The 18,879-nt window shown below is 40.4% G+C and overlaps 1 protein-coding gene across 2 annotated transcripts in view; it reads left to right on the plus strand.

Annotated features, from left to right (window-relative positions):
• LOC114557751 (neurocalcin-delta A) overlaps window positions 1-18,879 on the plus strand; it is a 97,349-nt gene that overhangs the window by 70,927 nt on the left and 7,543 nt on the right. For both annotated transcript variants that reach the window (XM_028581402.1, XM_028581403.1), the window contains one exon: window positions 8,856-9,266. In XM_028581402.1, coding sequence (XP_028437203.1) covers window positions 8,889-9,266 — 378 coding nt within the window. In that variant the 5' untranslated portion in view covers window positions 8,856-8,888. The remainder of the gene's footprint in view (window positions 1-8,855; window positions 9,267-18,879) is intronic.

The following is an 18,879-nucleotide window of genomic DNA, read 5'->3' on the forward strand; positions in this document are numbered from 1 at the left end:
GTATGTAGGTAGATGTAGGCATATTCTTATTTTAATTTCTATTTTTGTGTCTATGTCTTAGTCCTTCTCTGTTTCACTTTCCCACTCCCATCTCTATTGTTCTGCTGTTCCTGCTGTCCATTGTTTTGGAGACTCAAGCTGCTGCCTTGCACTAAGAAAACCAAATGTACAGATGTTCCTTTACACACAAAAATACACTCCCCCTTCCCATTTCTCACATCACAGTCCCTTTGTGTGCTTAGCACTTATATTATTTGGGGGTTTCATCCCAAAACGCATTTGGGTTTCCATTAAAATCTATTTGTAGTGAGTAGAGAGATGAACCAAATTAATAAGTGCCATGTATGCATATATTGGCTCTCAACATTTTGATGCAACGCCATGCCAAATTATATATTAGCACCCTGTAATGCAAAGTACTCCAGGAATTGAAAGGGACCTTTCCAAACTGAAGTGCTCTACTTGCACTCAATCTAAAACCTTATTGCAAATCAAATTTAGTTTGCCATTGACTTGCTACTGTTATAAGCAAAATTACATTTTTTTTACCTCTGGTTCAGCACACTATACTGTACGTAACATGATATGTTACCAGTAGACCAGGAAGTAGCCTATTTGTTAAGTTGTTAACAAATTAAATAATATATGAATACATGAATGATAAGTGGGATCTGATTGAGTACAGCTATGTCTTAATAAAGGGCATGGATCTTCCAGAGGATTTACCACACAAAGGTGGGGATCATTGGTCAAGTCAGAAGTGCTAGTTTCATTGTACCAGAGTTTACACTTTACCACAGGATGGAAGCATATATATATATATATATATATATATATATATATATATATATATATATATATATATATATATATATATATATATATATATATATATATATATAGTATGCTAATTGTATATACATTCATATAACTTCCCTTTTTCAGTAACTGTAAGAATGCTTCACTTCCCAGCCTTGTTTGAAACAATCTTTAAATGAGGTTTCATGATGAAAATGCAGCTCTCAAAGGTTTCAGATTTATTGTTTGTTATAAAGTTGGCAGTGTTGGAGAGTTATGCTTGACTTATTTACACTGAACCAAACAACGTAAACATAATGCTGCCCCAGTTTGTGATTTTAGATAGCATGTCGGCATTCCGGAAGAGAAAAGAGGCATAACGTGTAACACAACAGCGTTGGCGTCTAGTGTGTGTGTGCGCTTGTAGTCCCGACCTGTCGGCTGTCCTTTTCACACAAACGTCGATTCGGCTCTGTTACTACCTCCGCCGCCAGCTTAATGGCAGAACAACTCTGTCCAACCATTCCATCACCAAATCTTTTAAACAGAATGGCAAGTGGGAATAAGGGCGCAAATGCTGGCTATCCTTTTCACACAAATGTCGGTTTTGCTCTGTTACTACAGCCGCTGCCAGCTTAACAGCAGAAAAAATCTGTCGCCCCATTCCGTCTCCAGGGTTTCCCCCAGAAAAGTTGTTTGGCCCGGTGGCAGGTGTCTTTTTTTGACGAGGGCCCAGCTGGGGCCAGTCTCAGACTGATGGCAGCATAAGAGCCAAATAGTTTCTGTGACGAAAGAATCATGGACGGAATCGTGAAATTGAGAATAAAAAAACAACAACCTATAAGACAGATTCCATAGGGCTGTACATTAAGTCAGTGCTAAAAGCTAACTGGAGATTTGAAAATATGACTATGTTCAAGTTTCCAACAGAGCCGCCCCACTGTTACCCTGGAAATCCAGAGTTCTCGCGAGAGCACAATTTGAATTAGCTCAGAGAGTCACTCCGGCATTGAGTAATGATGCTCATTAACTATGCCCTTGTAGCCGAGCTGCACCAATCACATCGCTGTATCTGATGTAAACGGGACATTTTCTTTTAACTCGCACAAAAAATCTCTGAGTGTTTATTGCGATATGTTGTAGCCTTTTGCAATGTGTATATTGTGCAAGTTGATACTGCGATGACAATTTAAAAAAAAAAACGATATATTGTGCAGCCCTATTACTATGGTAACTGCAGTGAAATTGCTTCAGAAGAGAGTAAATTATTCATGTGTAGGGGGACATAAAACAGAGGATGAAGAGTATGGAAATAAGGTACGGGCAAAGTGGAAGAGAAAGACAAAGAGTTTATGAATGGGATAGAAAAAAAAGAAAGAAAATATTTGTTGACTAGTAACATGGGAAAAGATAAAATGTGTCGGAGAGAATATGAAACAAGGAGTATGTATGATTTGAATAGGTAAAAATGGAGATATACTGTCTCTTTCTGTTTTCATCCTGCTCCATGTCTCGTCCGCCTCTCTCACTGCTTCAGTCTCCATACCTCTCTCCTATCAGTGTCAGAGCCTTCTCATAAATGTATTTATACAGAATTAACATCATCACAGTCTTCACAGCCTTTCATCATAGTGAGCCTTTGTGTTTTGCATAGACATTGTTTTGTCCAGCAGCTTAACTGGTGAGCGCGTGTGTGTGAAGTGGTTAGCTTCTTATAATCTGAATGGGAATCCGAGCCATGGAAAAAGTTCTTCCCATGCTCTATTTGAATCTGAATCCTCATCCGCTTCTGTCCGCACGTTGGATTTGAATGATAATCGGCGTCCAAATGGTTCTGCAGCTGGCTTCAAGGGAGGAAATGTGAGTGGATGAGACACAGGAACAGTGGAAGCATCTGCCTGCTTCAAACAAACTGCTTTGTACGAATCAATCGGCCAATCACATTGCACAGCCCAGTTGCTCTTACTTTTTCTGAACTTTAGCGGAAATGCACAAAAAACTGGTGTGGGATTATGAACACAAAGTCACACAAATGAGTAAATTCTATATTCATGTCTTTACTTAGTTATTAAAGTTGAAGAACATAGCGTTCACTGGGAATGTTATATCTAAACTGTTATTACTATTTATTAGATAAGTGCATCTGTTTCTACATTGCCACATACTTTCCTTTTCCTTGACACTTTAAAGTCTCTTGATTTTCTCCTTTGCAGCACTTCTAGTAGCTACTTCATAGTAAAGGGCTTTCAGACTTTTTTACATCCACGCTAGCTGTGTGTGTGTGTGTGTGTGTGTGTGTGTGTGTGTGTGTGTGTGTGTGTGTGTGTGTGTGTGTGTGTGTGTGTGTGTGTGTGTGTGTGTGTGTGTGTGTGTGTTTGGTAATGTCGGTCAGTCCGTCCACCACTTTGTTCCAGACCGAAGTATCTCAACAACTGTTGGATGGATTGCCATTACATTTTGTACAGACATTTGTGAATAGAGGATGCCACTATGAGGTTGACATTTTCGGTTTTGATTGAAATGTCTTGACAGCTGTTGGATGGATTGCTATGACATTCCCATCAGCCTCCGCTGTACTTTGTGTTCACCGTGTAACGCCTGCGCACTGGTTAGCCAGTAGAGATACTCTTTCAAAATACTCTGTTCAAATACTCTTTCCTCAGTGCTTGCTTGTCCACGTAGGGGGGATCGTAGCCATAGGTGGTAGCTGATAGCCATCTTCACCTTTTCCTCTGTGTTTACTCGACCTACATTTGAAAACCTCGACCTGCCAGCTGGCAATTTTATTTCCCTATCCTGATGAGCAACTCATAGCCACGTGCCATCGCCATCCATCGTTAACCACATAAAGTACAATTAATATTTTGTAAAATAGACCAGAGATCTTCAACAGGGGGTCCAGGACCCCTAGGGGGTCCTCAGAGTTGCTGCAAGGGGGGGCACCAAATTATTGTAAGGTAGGTAGGTAGCTCCTTGGCCTGACAAAGACGCCTGAAATAGACAATTGAGCATACATTTTGTGGAGCTGACGGAGAGGCGACTGGAGGGGTCTGTGCCAAGCTTCCGGTCTGCTGATGCCAACCTTCTGCAAATCTCCAGGACCAAGTGGCCAACCTGGGGTGACAGGGCGTTTTCAGTCGGCGTCCCCTCTCTGTGGAACTCACTTCCGAACCACCCATACTGTCAGCATTCAAAAAGGCCCTTAAAACCCCCTCTTCAGACTTGCCGTTCCCAGCTAAATTTGGATAAAAGTGATTGATATGGTGGTCAAAGTAGCTGTGTGAATAAACAGAACTGAATTTGTGAACCAGTTGACACTTCTCCTATTATCTCATCTGATCCTACCTGGCCCGTTGATGTGGAAAGTGAGCTGAGACTGTCAGATTGCCTGTTTTTGGAGAGTAAATGTTTAGATTTACCACTCCTCCAGGCCCAGCTGTGAGAAAGCAGCCTTCCAACGCTATCTGACATTCATTCAGGAGCAGAAGAGTGGTTTCATCACTATGTTTGTGTGTGTACAAACTTATGTGTACAGACTGGAAATGGAGTGTATCATAACAGGTGACGGAGCTGTGTGTGTGTGTGTGTGTGTGTGTGTGTGTGTGTGTGTGTGTGTGTGTGTGTGTGTGTGTGTGTGTGTGTTTTAGCAGTAGACAGGGTCATGGCTATGGATTCCATTAGTGAGGAGCCTGGTGATAGACTGAAGTGTAATCACTCTGAGGGTCAGTTGCTGTAGTAGCACTTTAAACGGTAGTCAGTGCGGCAATTGCCATAATGTCAGAGTTTTTTAACTTTCAAAACCAAACCTTCAGTTATGTAGTTTTATAGGACAGAGGACTACTTGTGCCCATAACAAACTCACCCAAAGGTCTTTGAATTACTTAGAGCTGGGCAATATATTGATATAATATATCAATATCGTGATATGAGACTAGATATAGTTACTAATATGGCATAAGTGTTGTCTTTTCCTGGTTTTAAAGGCCGCATGACAGTAAAGTGATGTCATTTTCTGAACTTACCCGACTGTTCTAGCTGTTCTATTATTTGTCTTCACCCACTTAGTCATTATATCCACATTACTGATGATTATTTATCTAAAATCTCATTGTGTAAATATTTTGTAAAAGCACCAAGAGTCAACACTACAATATCGTTGCGGTATCAATGTCGAGGTATTTGGCCAAAAATATCGTGATATTTGATTTTCTCCATATCGCCCAGCTCTAGAATTAATTAACTTTATTTTATAAGCCTTTGATGCTCTTTCATTTAATGTTGAAGGCCTTGTCTTTGTCATTTCTTGGTTTGCCTACTTTTTTTCGTGCCTTGCTTTTCAAAAATATTTGGGAAAAGAAGACTGAAAGGGAAGTGGAAAAACAGAATACACTATAGCGAACATGGATAAAACCTCCTGAAAGTAACAACTAATTAAATTTCTTTGAATGGCATCCGAAAATTGGCATTCGAAAATTGCTGCCAAAGACTTGGTGCAGAGAACTCATTGAGTATGTTTACATTCACACCAATATGCCGAATTTGATACAGGTCATGTAAACAGTATATTCCGGTTGGATATTCCGAATAAGGCCTTTTTCCGAATATATCATTTTCCGATTACGACGTGGGATATTCCGGTATTATTCGGGTTTTAGAGGCATTCTTTGGACATGTATGCAGCGCATTTGAAAAATGTGTCTCAATCTGGGTTTTTAGCACAGGCTTATGGTCAGCTCTGTGCGTTGCTATGGTTGCTGTACACAAACCAACCAGCCAACAGTTTGCAAGGCTGGAGACCCGATAAGAAGGAGAAACACAGCTACTTTTAAACATTATCAAAGATAATCTGAGACTGTTTCCCCTTCGGTTACTCTGGATTCTAGTCTCCAGGTTATCTTGTGTTTAGTGATATATGTGCGGCTTGTTAAATTTTGCTATCTACTTTTGGGTTATCTCCCCTTCCCACATGTTTCAATATGCTGCTGTTTAAATGCTAAGCAGTTCTTTGCTGTGCTCAGTGTGTAAACAAAGGAGAATGTCAAACATAATTCCCTACAAAAATCATTCTTCCATTAATTTGTGTGCCACTAAAGAAGTGATTGCTCCTCTTGATTATGATTCTGTCCCACCCAGACATCAAAGCCGTTTTTATCATCATTTTTACCAAAAGACATGTAAACGCTGTTCTGTAGCATTAACCACCTGGCTGGTGATTACAGTGTTTTAGGGCACTCTGAGAGTAGATAATTCAATAATCTGATAAGTTATCACTTCTCAAATATGCTTACTTACATTGTGGAATATCTACTCAGTAGCCTTGGTTAAACCTTGAGTGTAGGAGGTCTGTTTTTTTTTTAGTACCTGCCATGATTTGACTTGATGTTGGTAGATTTAAAGTTTGAGTTCTCACTCTTTTTCTTATTTCTTTCTATGAGATTGTAGTAGTCAACCGGACACTGTAGATAACCTGCTAAGGATGTGAGAAATAAACTTACAGCAGTTGTTTTCATTTCCTATGGTTTCCTATAGCGCAGTTATATTCAAGGACCTTGCTAGGTAGTTTTGAGTACACAAGTGACTCATTTCCTGAGACTTTTCAGAGTCAAGGCCATATTAAGGCTTACAGGGCTGAATACATACTGGACATACAGTAAATACATACAATCTAAACACATAAGAGATAAAGTATGTTAAGGAAATTACAAATCATTTCGAACGTGTTTGGTTCTTAGAATTGTATTTTGCATAAAAGCTTATGACACAATATTAAAATATTAGCATGTACGGTTTAAACTCAGAAACACAAAAAGAGCATGGTTACTGTATTATGAGCACAATCTCACAACCAGGGCAAGCCACTTCCTGTTTATTTCACCAAAAGGGCAGATATAAAATGGACTCCGAACTCTTCCACTGTGGCTCTCATCACTTTTTGCCTAGTCTATATCCACAATGTTTCACTTCCGGGGATTGCTCCGTTACTGCTGGAAATTCCGCCGGATGTCCTTCTTTTCGGCCAGATGTCCGATACCTTCCTCTTTCTTTGTGTTGGCGTTCTAACCTCCGGTGGATTTGTGAGGACTATGGTTAACTGCTCCTCAGATCTCTGCACGGTAAATCCAGACAGCTAGCTAGACTATCTCTCCAATCTGAGTTATCTGTTGCACGACTAAAACTACTTTTGAACGTACACATGGTCCACCAAAACAACTGTTAAATAAATATATAAGACTTGAGATAAATAATCATGCAGATAAATAGACAATTTATGTACCAAAGACATTGTGAAATAACCCAATATCATTTTAATTATGAAACATTATTTGGTCTGGTTTTAATTACTATATATACATTTTTATTTCATTGAGCAGTTTTATTTCAAAATGTAAATTAGCCAATCACATAACTGCCCTGTTTGTCTTGGTGAACAAAGATGTGATAAAAAGAGGCATTATGAAATTACACAGTCTATGAAAAAAAGATATGATTAGAATGATTTCATTACACTACTCATCAATTTCTGTCCGTTCTGTCATAAACTAACTAGAGTAATGGATCTATGGAACATTTAATAGTTTCTAGTCAAACATAAATACAGTAAATGTAACATCTGTTCATTAAGGTGTTTTATTACATGAACATTGAAATCGACTGCAAACGGGGATTATAAAGTGTTATCATGTTCATAAAGATCTACACTACACACACAACCCTGATACGGCAGTTCCAGGAAAAGAATCGAGACATTGTTTCTCAAGAGTTTATGAATCTGAATGATGTTTGTTGAGAGACTAATTAAACCTGTGTTGGGCATATGGCACACAGTACACAGTGCTGCTTTCCATGGAAAGTTCCAACAGTTTGTAAAAAGAAAGTGATTTTTAGTCCTGATAAACATAAATTCTGAAAAGAAGGGTTGATTACATTTTTGGTTCATACCTCGGTAGCTTGAGGACACAGCAGCTGTGTCTTTGGCTTAGTCTGGTGGTTGATGCATACAAAAGTGTATTTGAGTTCTGAATTTAAAGTCAGAATTCTGAGATTAAAGTCAGAACTTAAATAAAATGTTCACATGTGGCCCTAATCATCTTCAGATTCAGGCCTAAGTGGAACCAATTACTGATCTCCCCTTTTTCTAAATTGAATTCAAAAATATGCCCTCATTCCTACTTTGAGTAACGTTTACTGCAGGGAAACATAAAATGAGGCTCAGCATACACGTGGTGATTTTTCTCTGAAATATTGTAAGAGTAACCGTATGATGATGCACTTTCCATCCAAGAGCCATCAGTCTGCCACCTTAATCGGCTGTCACCAGTCGCACACTGAAACTTTAAATGGATCTTAAACTGATCACATAAGCATTGATCATGGAGCCTGACAAACGTTTGAACTATTCATTTAACATTATCATAAACAAGCGTGAGTTGTTTAAAAATCCAGGGCTCTGGTATCTTTTTTCGATACCAATTTTATGAAAATTTTAACAAAAAGAAATGACAACATTACACATTACGACACAAATCTTTTTATTTCGTTTTCAGCTCCTACTACATGAGCCCCGTCTCTGTGTAACGTAGAGCTTTTCCTGCATGGTCTGTATATAGCGTATAGTTAGACAGCCAATCATAGACCTTGTTAGATCTTGGTAGAAGCATGCTGCATGCTTATTGGCTCACTGACTCCAATAAGATTTCCTCCTTAGGGCAGGGGTCTTCAATGGTTTTTTTTAAAGCTATAGTGCGTGGTTTCTGTCTCTCCCATAAGGAATTCTAAGTAATGACAACAAAACTGGCGGTGAAAATTAATAATTTGGTGGCCCCCCTGTAGTAACTTTGAGGACCCTCTTGGGGTCCCAGACCACTTGTTGAAGATCTCTGCCTTAGGGATTGAAATTGGGTATTAAATGACAAGGCATTTTTTGATACTTTTACAGGCAATTCGGTCGGTGCCTAAAAAGTATTGAATTGGGTACTACAGTATATTGGACTTTAAATTGTGTGTTGGTGTTTATCCTATCCTAAAACCAAACCTTCTCACCCCCCTCTCTCTCCCAGCTGTGAGCCGAGTAATCGAGCGGACCGCCAGACATGGGGAAGCAGAACAGCAAGCTCCGTCCTGAGGTGATGCAGGACCTCCTGGAGAGCACTGACTTCACCGAGCACGAGATCCAGGAGTGGTACAAGGGCTTCCTGAGGGACTGTCCCAGCGGGAACCTCTCCATGGAGGAGTTCAAGAAGATCTACGGTAACTTCTTCCCCTACGGAGACGCTTCCAAGTTCGCCGAGCATGTCTTTCGCACATTCGATGCTAACGGCGACGGGACAATAGACTTTCGGGAGTTTATCATCGCACTAAGTGTGACGTCACGTGGCAAGCTGGAGCAGAAGTTGAAATGGGCTTTCAGTATGTACGACCTGGATGGAAATGGGTACATCAGTAAATCTGAGATGCTGGAGATTGTTCAGGTGAGTGTGCGTGGAGGCAAATACCACATATTAAAACTGCATATATATTAGGGGTGGGAATCACCAGAGGTACCACGATACGATATTATCACGATACTTAGGTCACGATACGATATTATTGCGATTTTAAACATATTGCGATATTCTGCAATATATTGCAATTTATTACCTTTTTTCCAACTTCATTATTATGTCCCCAAAGGAAAACTTTGTCAACATCTGTTTGTTCATCTCACATGAATTTTATTGCTGTAAAATGTGACTGTCAAGCTGACTAACTAACCAGCACTTTAATGAACATGTTATAAATGTTGTATACACCTGGCAAACTGAACTGTTTGCATTTTTAATTAAGGTGGACTAGACTGTAATACCAACAGGTATGCACTGCTGTGCTACTACAGGTATTTTTACAATTAAAATGAGTACAAAAAAGCGGTAGCGACGGAGTCACGTACCTTGGTTCCGGTGTTTTTAGCAATGACAAAATCCTTCATTTTTCCACAACGTTGTAAGGACGCAGGTCTTTGCACATGAAGTAGGCGATGGCTTGAGTTATTTTCTTAGCTCGCTCTGAATTGGGAGGTAGCTTTGTCAAGCTAAGTGTGTCCAGTGTTGGTTGGTTTTTTTGGCGGAGCTGGTTTAGCATTAGCTTTACCGTCCTCGGCTAACGCTAACTCTGGATGGTGGCGTGTGAGATGAGCCCTCATGTTTGTGGTATTCCCTGAGTATTTTATTTGCATACGACACTCCTTGCAAATCCCATGTCTCATATCCATCTCAGTTCTCCCCTCCTTGTTAAAAAATCCGAAAAAAGTCCAAACACTTGATTTAAACGCAGATGGTGCATTTCTGATTTCTTTCTCTGACGCTGCCATGTTTATTTTATCTACATCCGCCTGCACGCTGACAGTCACCCCGCTGACCTCACCAGAAAACAAACAGCGCCATCTGGTGGACTGAATAAGCAATTGATTTTATTATTATACTACCAAAAAGTTAAATTCTGATGTGCAATTTAAATAATAAAAGATCGATACTTGGCGCCTTTGTATCGATACAGTATTGCCACGAGAAATATCGCGATACTATGCTGTATCGATTTTTTCCCCCACCCCTAATATATATGTCTAACAAAAGATCTGAGTGTCTAAAACAGTAAAATGCAAAAACAGGACAGAAACTTCCACTAACAGGAACAAAGTTTCTATCACATGGTAGTGTCTGTGATTGTGAGGCAGTCAGTTCTGAATTATCCTTAAGGGGCCACACACACAAACACACACTAACTGTAATATTAGCCAGGGCAGGGATTGTTAAACATTTATATTAACAGTTTTGACACTGTATCCATAACACACTCTTTATGAGACTAGGAAAAACAGTGCTGGCATTTTAAGAACAGGAGGACATACAGCTGTGCTCCATGCAGGGAGGAAGCTCTATCAGTGTATCATTTGGTGTTTTCACATTCAATTGGGAATCCAAAATCAGAAATTTAAAAATGATTTCTTTGTCGTTATTAATTTAACAATCCAACACGAAAAAACGTTTTCATTTAATGCGTCAAAAAAAATATATAAAGTCAAAAATAGGTGATAAAAAAGGCCACTAAACAGGCCACTAAATTTGATTTTGATATTTGATGTGTACGATTTGTCTGACCAGGAAGTTGACTGACTTCTTTGTGTGAACAGAAAAACTTTTACAAGAAACTGGAAACAACTATTGTATTGCTTACGCTAAAAAATATAGTCCATTCCACCTATACTGTTGGAACAATGCGTCCATAGCAACGTAAACTACGTAGCTGTTTCATGCAAACCTCCATCAGTCACTCAACACCACAGTATATCCTCCTCCTTACTGGGCATCAGCATTATGTATTTATGTCTGAATATTAAACAAACAAATAAAAAAAATTGGGTCGATTTGTGTGTACAAAAGCCCCAAAATCAGTTATGTGCAGCATCAGATGAATTTAAACATAAATGTAGCCACATGAAAGTTGGTCTGAGCTAGTGAACGTGATCACTAAAAACATGCTCCTGCATTTGCAATCTGCATGTATCTTACTTTGTTTTATTTATGTATAGTTTTGACATTTATTTCTTCCCCCCCCCCACAATCACGGGTCAGGTCGGGTCCTGATTTGATTTAGAGAATATTTTGGGTAACGTTGGTTCTGGTACTGAGGTTTGCATGCTGGACAGTAGCGGGACTGTGATCGGGAGACAAAAACGTCCTCAAACGTTGAAACTTGTTTTCAAAAGTTTTCACTAACATTTTTTATTTGCTTGAGCTTAGGCCTGTAGAATGGTAAAGTAGCTGTAGGAGGAGGGTCCGGCTAATCTACACAACATTTCGGGATGGGAGAAAAACTTTAACCAATCACAATCATCTTGGGTGGTGCTAAGCACCGGACACAGTGCCTCTGCAAAATAGCCTCGGGAAGGAACCTGTTTTGGTGGAACGTGCACGTTCAAAAGTAGTTTTAGTCGTGCAACAGAAAACTCAGATTGGAGAGATAGTCTAGCATCTGTCTGGATTTACCCTGCAGAGAGCTGAGGAGCAGTTAACTAGGGCTGCCACCTCTTAGTCGATTAGCCGACTAATCGATCGTTTTGGTCTTAGTCGACTAAGATTTCTTTAGTTGGTAAGTCCTTTTTTATGCTAATTCATGCTTAATTACTCATTTCCAAGAAACTTCTGAGCACATTTATGGTAAACACAAGATTTAAAGTGGTGCTTTTGCAGGATTAATTGTGGAGAAACTCAGTTTTACAGATGGTTAATTAACTACATTTATATTGTGCTTTTCTAGTCTTAACCACCTCTCAAAGAGCACAGCTCTGTCAATTAAATCAACTAATCGATTAGTCGACAAAATCGTATAAGTGTTAGTCGACTAAGAATATCTTTAGTCGAGGACACAGTCCTCACAAATCCACCAGAGTTTAAAATTACAACACAAAGAAAGTGGGAGGAAAGCTCAGTGATTCAGACTTCAGCCTGTCACTAGACAACATAAACCCTCTGCCCACTTTCCAGTAAAAGTTTCCAAGGGCAAAAGAATAGAAAGCTATGAATCAGTCGCTCATGTCTGGCTGTGTGCAAGGCTCATCAGTTAAAAGTCATAAAAGGAGCGTTGAAAACTTGATAGTTCTGCCTTAATGAAGGAATGAGTGTAAGTGCATTTGTCATTGTTTAGCACATTTCTTTCTTTTTATGTCACAGATGTTAATTAGCTGCAGTTTCTTAAGGGTTCAGACTTCTGACATGCATGCAAAAAGCAGTATTGTACAAACTCAAGTTTGATTATGTCTTTTGAAATGCAGATGCAGGAGCTCTGTGTTTTACTCATTAGATTAGACAGTGCCATTTCTCATTGCTGAAGTGCAATTTTAGAAAGAGCCCCGGTCCATCTCAGTTTCTCTCTTTCTGTCTCAGACACATACAGAAGCACACAGTATTCATCTGTCCTCATGTCTGTCGACTTCCTCTCTGCATTTGGCTGACTGACTGTTCTTGTTCCAAGTCACCCACCTCTGCAGTGTTGCCAACTTAGTGACAAAAGACGCCAGTATTCTCTCGGTCTTTCTCTCTTCCGGCCGCCATAGTCAACTCTCTCGGTCACTTTTGACTGAGGAGCAGCAGCGAGCATCATGTAGTGGGCCAGCGCCTTACCTGGCAGCATCGCCACCATCGGTGTATGTGAATGGGTGAATGAGAGGCAAATTGTAAAGTGCTTTGTCCGGTAACAAAGAAAGGCGCTATATAAATGGAGTGCATTTACCATTTACCATCGGATGAGTGGTTCTCAAGAACACTTTGAACGGGCACGCCAACTGGCAAAGCTGCAAGCAGCAATACTGAAAACCAAGTGTTTTAGAACTGGATTTTGTGACGCATGTTGTTTGTGAGAATTTACACAGTAAAGTAAAGTTGTGGAGAAAAAATATAAAATTTTTATTTATATAGCACGTTTAAAAACAACCTCAGTTGACCAAAGTGCTTAACAGGCACACGCTCCAAACAGGCACTGCACTCGTATATACAACCAGGATCTGATGTGATGTCAATTTCGTCATCTGCCCATGCAGACGCCCGCCAACATTTGTGAACTGTAGGCACTACAAGCACACTACATGCGCTGGTAAAGCAAACTATACACGTGTTTCATGTACTGTGTGTGTTTACTGTTTTCCTCATCCTTGGTCCTATTATCATCAAGCGGTCACACAAGCCATTTTCTTTTTGTATTCTCTCTGTAAGGGATATTGTCCACCACACCGGTATTATTGTGACCATCACCTTTAAATGCTTCACGCAAGACCCTGTCATTCCCCCCACAGTGGTCTTCATGTTCTCTATTCACAGATCTCCATTTGCTGTGGTGAGTAAGAGCTGCGGCTCACTCCAGCTAGCTAATGTTCTCTCGTGCAGAGAGTGTGTAAATGCTGGTGATGCCCATAATTAGCCTTGCTGTGGGAGTAATTGAATGAGATGGATCACAGCCAGCCTGGATCATCTTCTTCAGATAATGACTAACTCTGAACTCGGGAAAAAGATAAAAGTGTCTCATGCACTTGCCAATAGTTGATATCTAACCTCTGTCTACCTTTCATCTGAAATCGGGTACTATCAGCAGAGCAGACTGGCACAGCGGGAAGTTCATCTCGATGGACAAAAAAGAAGAGCATTCATACTGGTAATTCAGTGTGATTGAACAGAATAGCAGGTTAGATGAATATATTACTGCTCAGGCGGATAGAGTCGCCGTAGGAAACGTATTCATCTTTTGTGTGAGGGTGAGCACGGCACTGTGTGCATGTTGTGTATGTGTGCTTATTACTGCAGGGCGACTCAGACAGTGCTCAGCTGGCTCCGTCGGTGTAAATAAGTCTTAACAACTTTCTATTTCATATTTGTTTCTTGACTTTTACAGTACTTTTGTTTTTGTTTGCTCTTAGTATATGTATTGTTATGCACCAAAACACCAGGGCAAAGTCCTTGTGTGTGAAAAACCTACTTGGCAGTAAACCTGACTCTGATTCTAACAAGTGGATACAACCAGCTGACAGGGTGTCATGTGTGAAGAAGAAGAAAATAGAAAGACACAACCAATTAGGACAACGGTTGTGGTCTGTGGACACAGGGAAAGAAAGGATCAAACCTAAATAACACTGGCTTTACTTTTAGTGCAGGAGAGTTACTCTGCCTGATATTTTAACCGCCTCAGATATGCTATCTAAAGACTGGCTGTGGTAAAGGATAAGGCTGGTGTTATTCTATATTTATTCAAACTATCAAAAAATCCCAGGAGATGACCAAAGTGTGTTAGTTCGTTTCTCAATACTTTCTGACTTCCCAATCCTGTCTGTGGCACTCAGACCAGGCCTATTGGTTCCTACTGAAGACATGAATCTTTTTTTTTGTTAAAAGAGTCACAGATATATAGTTAAAGATATAATATGCAATGTTTCTGCATTACAATGTCTAAAAACAACTATAGTTATATATATTTGCTTAGTTGTGTGCTTACATTATTCCATAGACTGTAAAAATAATAATAAGCAGTGGTTTGTGGACTGCCATTTTGAAGCCTTGAGTTTGGCTCTTTGGCCGTTGCCATCTTGTTTTGGAGCTGAGGAGGATTACGAGGCCAAGCCAGTGTTGTTTATGTTTGCAATGGTGCTAAGCTAAACGCTAAAGAGGAAAAGTTAAGATTTTCAACCCCTCTGAAGCGAGTCATCCAGCGGAGAATTACTGGCAGGTAAACACAGACCTCTGGGTACTGGCGCCATTCAGCAGTACACAGAAAATTGGTAAACTTTACCTTAATTTACCAGCTACGCTAGCACGAGCTAGCTAGCTTGGTTGGAAGAATGCTGAACAAGAACATTTAGGCATTTCAAGTTAAAACACAGTGAGAGGGTCAAACCTTAAGACAAAAACACTCAAAAATGAATGTTAACGTACACAGTGCCATGGATACGCATTGCCTCTGTCCTGATTAACAAGTCGGCGTGTAGCCACGATACTAAAGCAACCCCTGCTTTGTGTCAATTTTAAAATAAATGGGACCATAATTTACAAATTGACCATAATGCTGTAATCAAAAAAGACTTGAAACTAGCAATTGAGACCATAAACTCATTATGAAAATGTTTACTGAGGTAATAAATGAAGTGAGAAGTAGGGTTATTTTCCCATAGACTTCCATACAAGCGGACTTCTTTTTGCAACCAGTGGAGTCGCCCCCTGCAGGAAATTAGATAGAACACAAGTTTAGGTCACTTCTCCATTGGATTCACTTTTCAGACCCCGAAGCTCCGTCCATTATTTTTACAGTCTATGCATTATCCCAACTATATCTAACGAGAAATCTGCTCAATTTTTTGGCAAAACACGGGAAACTTCCGGAAACACCATATGATATATTAGAGAGCAATTATAAATCATACAATGTCACAGAATTATACTCCTAAAGCTTGTTTTACAGTAACCGCAGCCGAGCTGGCGCGTGCATATGTGACGTCATGAGTCTGAGTATTTAACCTGCGCTGGTGCTCGCGACACTAGTTGCAGTCTTCTCCTGAACAGCGGTGGCGCTAATGAGCAAATGTTACCAACGTTGCTCTTTCTACTGACTAGAAGAAGAAGGAAAAGGTAAACAACGGCAGAACTGGCAGCAGCATTAACGTCAATGCTTCAATTTGATTCAGTGAGTTACTTCGTCGGATCAAGCCTTTCATTCACCATAAAAGAACTCATCGTAACCCAGTAAGTTTACCAGAGAGACCAGTAGTCACTCAGAGAGTCCTGGCATCCGGTTGTCGGCGTACTCATTCAGGCCTCCTGTTTCCGCTTTGTCGCGCGCCGCTGAAAAAAAAGAGCCGTTCACGACCTCGGCTCGCGCGCCATAAATCAGACGCGCCGGACGGATATTATATCATTTTGACGTCACGATGTCATGCGCCACCTTGAATCAAGGGGGTAAGCTTCGCTTCAGGACGTGAACCTCCAATGGCGCCATTTTGTTGCTACAAAGCGATCACCTCTTGTTAGCATTACACTGGCCGCCATTTTTTTTTACGTCACTTGACTGCGAATAACTTTACATCTGAAGCGTTTAAAGACTCTATTTGTCCATTGTTTATTTCTAAAGAAACACGACAATGTATAAAAGGCTCCATTACCTTGTACCTCACGTTATGGCTCCGTAGCAGACGTTTTTGTAAAAATAGGCTAACGATTGTGTCATAACCAAGTGACTTACTGTCGCACGTATAGTACAGGAGAAGCTCGCAGGCAGTTTCGACTTAAATTAGCTGTTTAGGTTTAATTACTAATGTTAACTAGCATGTTAGTTAGCAATAATTAGCCTGTGCCCATGTTATCTCCTTACATATACCTACACTCTCCGTCTCTGTAAGATTGGGAATGATTGAGATTTCTCTTGGCACAGCTACCAGAAGACTTACAACTTTCAGACACGTTGCTCACGTCACATTTACGTTGTCTCTCTCAGTTGGAGGCTGCTCAGTAAAGCAAGAGATCACCGGAAAAGTGCTTCTAATAGCCTTCGCTGGTCTCCGTCCAGAGCAACGGGGTCTATTGGTCCATTATATACTGTCTATGCATTGGATGCGTCTAGTATATAACGGCTGTAATACATCATTTTGTTTGCCGCACACCATAATTTTTTCCATTAATTACATGCCACTTTGTAACACAATAAAGACCAATTGATGTGATTTCAATATGGATCCAGCTTACTACGTTGACACAATTAAATTTGCCACCTAACAGACCCCAGGAGCTGCCAAGCGAAAACTCTCCGTTCCGCCATGTTATAATTGCGAAAAGATGTTTGGCTGCCATTCATCATCACTCTCTCCTTGAGTCACATGATATCTATCCCGCTATCCTGTGGGCCTATCCATCATATGTTGCTCTCAAGCTTTACTAAATACGATGACCCAGATGTAACTAAATATTGCTTTTGTGGTAAACACACATCAGTAATAGTAACAGAAACCAGCTTTTTTTGTTTTACAGAGAGAGTTACTAGAGAAAGTGTTTTTAAGTAGTAATATAGGATGATTTGTATTTGAAATATAACTGATCATGCATTGTGTTTATTTTAGTGGATACATAATTATTTGTAATTTCCTGCTCACATAAAATTAATGTTTGGAAAAGATAAGATGATGAAGAATTATGTTATTCCTTAGATGTTACTTTATGTTTTCAATTTGTATTTAGGATTGTGTGTGTGTGTGTGTGTGTGTGTGTGTGTGTGTGTGTGTGTGTGTGTGTGTGTGTGTGTGTGTGTGTGTGTGTGTGTGTGTGTGTGTGTGTGTGTGTGTGTGTTGCCCAGTGCAACAGTGTGCCTTTTGGCACAAAGGAATAAGTATATTCCTCTGTCTCTCTTTGGCTCGAACTGTGTTCACAGCACTGTGCGTAGTCGGGAATATTGAGAGGGCTATAAGCTCCAGATCGTTTCACTTTTTATTGGTTGCTTGTAGTTTTAGGATTTAGAAATTTAAGCTTATTCCCGGCATTGCTCTAGATTAGACCAACAGCTAAATCCCCATCATGTAATATTGGCTAAATGTACTAAACACTCACAACCGTCGACCAAGGAGCTGAGCCGCCCTGCTACTGTGTAATAGGAGGCATAACCAGCACCTATTCAAAGCTCCCAATGCACTGTAATCACAATCAGCCCTCCTCTGTTCACATGTCAGCTCCCATTCCCCTCAAATCTGCCTCCTTATTAGAGACAGAGAGAGTGGGCTGGGATTTCACTGTTTACTGCCAAACAGCCTGCAATGCAACCGCGAGCAGGGAAAACACAACACTGATAAATAGTCTGTACCGGGTGATGTATGTGCATATGTTTGTCTCCACCCCTGCCTGCCTAAACCATGAAAATATAATCGCACAACAGTGTAGCAGTCTCTGTAGTCTGGACCGGGTCTGTACCTATCTGATATGATGGCCCGGTATCTGCACAGATACTGATCTTATTGTCTATATCAACAACGTTTCATTTATGGGATTGTTCAGATGCCACCGGAGGATCCTCCGGATGTTTCTCATTTTCAGCCAGATGTCCGTCACCTTCCTCTTCCTTTGTGTTGGCGTTCTAACCTCCGGTGGATTTGTGAGGACTATGGTTAACTGCTCCTCAGATCTCTGCAGGGTAAATCCAGACAGCTAGCTAGACTATCTGTCCAATCTGAGTTTTCTGTTGAACGACTAAAACTACTTTTGAACGTTCCACCAAAACAAGTTCCTTCCCGAGGCTATTTTCCAGTGGCACCGTTGCTCCGTCCGGCGCTTCGCGCCACCCAAGATGATTGTGATTGGTTTAAAGAAATGCCAATAAACCAGAGCACGTTTTTCTCCCATTCTGAAATGCTATGTGGACTAGCCAGACCCTCCTCCGCAGCGCTGTGGAGGAAGGTCTGGCAATGCGAGACTACTGACCTAATTAAGCTGATGGGGTATCAGTCCATGTCCAGTCCATATTAAATACAGTTTCTTGACCAATATAAAATGTAACAATATCACTTTTTATCGCTGTCTCGATGTCATCTTG

This window comes from Perca flavescens, chromosome 6 (genome assembly GCF_004354835.1).
Source record: "Perca flavescens isolate YP-PL-M2 chromosome 6, PFLA_1.0, whole genome shotgun sequence".
NCBI lineage: Eukaryota > Metazoa > Chordata > Actinopteri > Perciformes > Percidae > Perca > Perca flavescens.